The sequence below is a fragment of the Puccinia triticina genome, chromosome 8A (assembly GCF_026914185.1).
Source record: "Puccinia triticina chromosome 8A, complete sequence".
Taxonomy (NCBI): domain Eukaryota; kingdom Fungi; phylum Basidiomycota; class Pucciniomycetes; order Pucciniales; family Pucciniaceae; genus Puccinia; species Puccinia triticina.
The window spans coordinates 825,090-826,419 of NC_070565.1; the positions used below are offsets into that span (position 1 = coordinate 825,090).

The following is a 1,330-nucleotide window of genomic DNA, read 5'->3' on the forward strand; positions in this document are numbered from 1 at the left end:
GCCCACCGGCGACTCTCCGCGTCGGTCAAGCTTGACGTTTTGCTCGAGCAGGAGCTCCAGATCAGGTCCTCCTTGCCGCCGCCGTGCCAAGCGCAGCTCAAAGACATCGCCAGCCTCTCCGCCTCCCTTGTCGACCTCTATTTCCCCTCCTCACCCCCTTCCCCCCTTCTGTCGTGGGTGGGGACACTTATATCATGGCTTTGTATTTATCTGATTAGGAGGGAGGGAATCACCGCTGTCAAGAAGGCGCTCCTCTGAGCACCCCACCCCTATTTATCTCTCTTTCTCATCAATCAATGACATACCCATGCACTTGAGGAAGAGTCCAACAAGGTGAGAGAGGAGAGCCTCAAGGTCTCTTTCCGGATAACACTTGCTTCCACAGAGCCAAGCTTGCCCTTGAACTTCTTTATGTTGCCACTGCGCACATAAATCTCTCCCTTGCCAAAAATTCTGCCCAACTGCCTCCTGCATATTGGCCGTCACACACCCAAGCCTGCCCCTGTCAATAGCTCCCTACAGCCTAAAATTTCCTTTGTGATCCAAGAAGATGTCTCCCCCACGGCCAAAGTTAAAGCATCAATAGTTTAATTCAATTTATTCTTATTTTCCCCTCCTTTTTTCCTTCTTAAATTGGAAACCCTTGCAATAACTTTAGGGGAGCTCGTTTAGTACGCTCCATTGTGCTCCATACTTCTTGACAAGTTCTTTACGATTGGGGAGGCTGTTACTTTTCAGCCAGTTGGATGCCCGGGCAAGGTGCTCAACATGGTTGCGGAGAGCGAACTTTGATTTGTCTGTCTCTTCAATGTCTTTCTTGTCCAAAAGGCAAAATGAACAAAAGAGACTGGCTTGATGGCTTCCAAATCCAGCGGCCTTTTCGAATAGCTGGGAGGTCTACAATAAGTGGAAATATTGCAACTCTGATATTACGTCTGGTTGGGTGAGTAGCAGTTGAGTCAAAGAAGTGACCAGGAGCCCAAAACATTTTAAGCTCCTGGACTAGAGGCTGCAAGAGATGGTTGACTTGTTCAAGACTGGGCTCTGTGGGTCCAGGAATTATACCAAAAAGATAGATGTTCTCGACTTTTTATTGTTGAGTGGGCGGGAGATTCAGACAGACCAGCGTAATCACCCCCAAGGAGTTCTTTTTCCCAAGATTAGATGTTCCGCCAGCATTAAACCAGTCAAGATAAAGACTAAATACAAGATTTCCGGAGCTGCTTGTTAATATTCCTTCTCCCTCATCGTTGTTGGGAAATTCTTGCCACACGCTTCCATGCCAAACGTCCTACAATTCCTGATCAGTGGTTCTCTCTAGCGCAGCCAA

The 1,330-nt window shown here is 48.0% G+C and overlaps 1 protein-coding gene across 1 annotated transcript; it reads left to right on the forward strand.

Annotated features, from left to right (window-relative positions):
* Positions 1 to 307: 307 nt before the first annotated feature.
* On the forward strand, positions 308 to 512 carry PtA15_8A98 (uncharacterized protein; the record flags this gene model as incomplete). The annotated part of the gene is made up of 2 exons (XM_053172271.1): positions 308 to 333; positions 386 to 512. 2 exons carry the CDS (start codon positions 308 to 310, stop codon positions 510 to 512), a joined length of 153 nt encoding a protein of 50 aa, XP_053022752.1.
* Between the last annotated feature and the right edge of the window lie 818 nt (positions 513 to 1,330).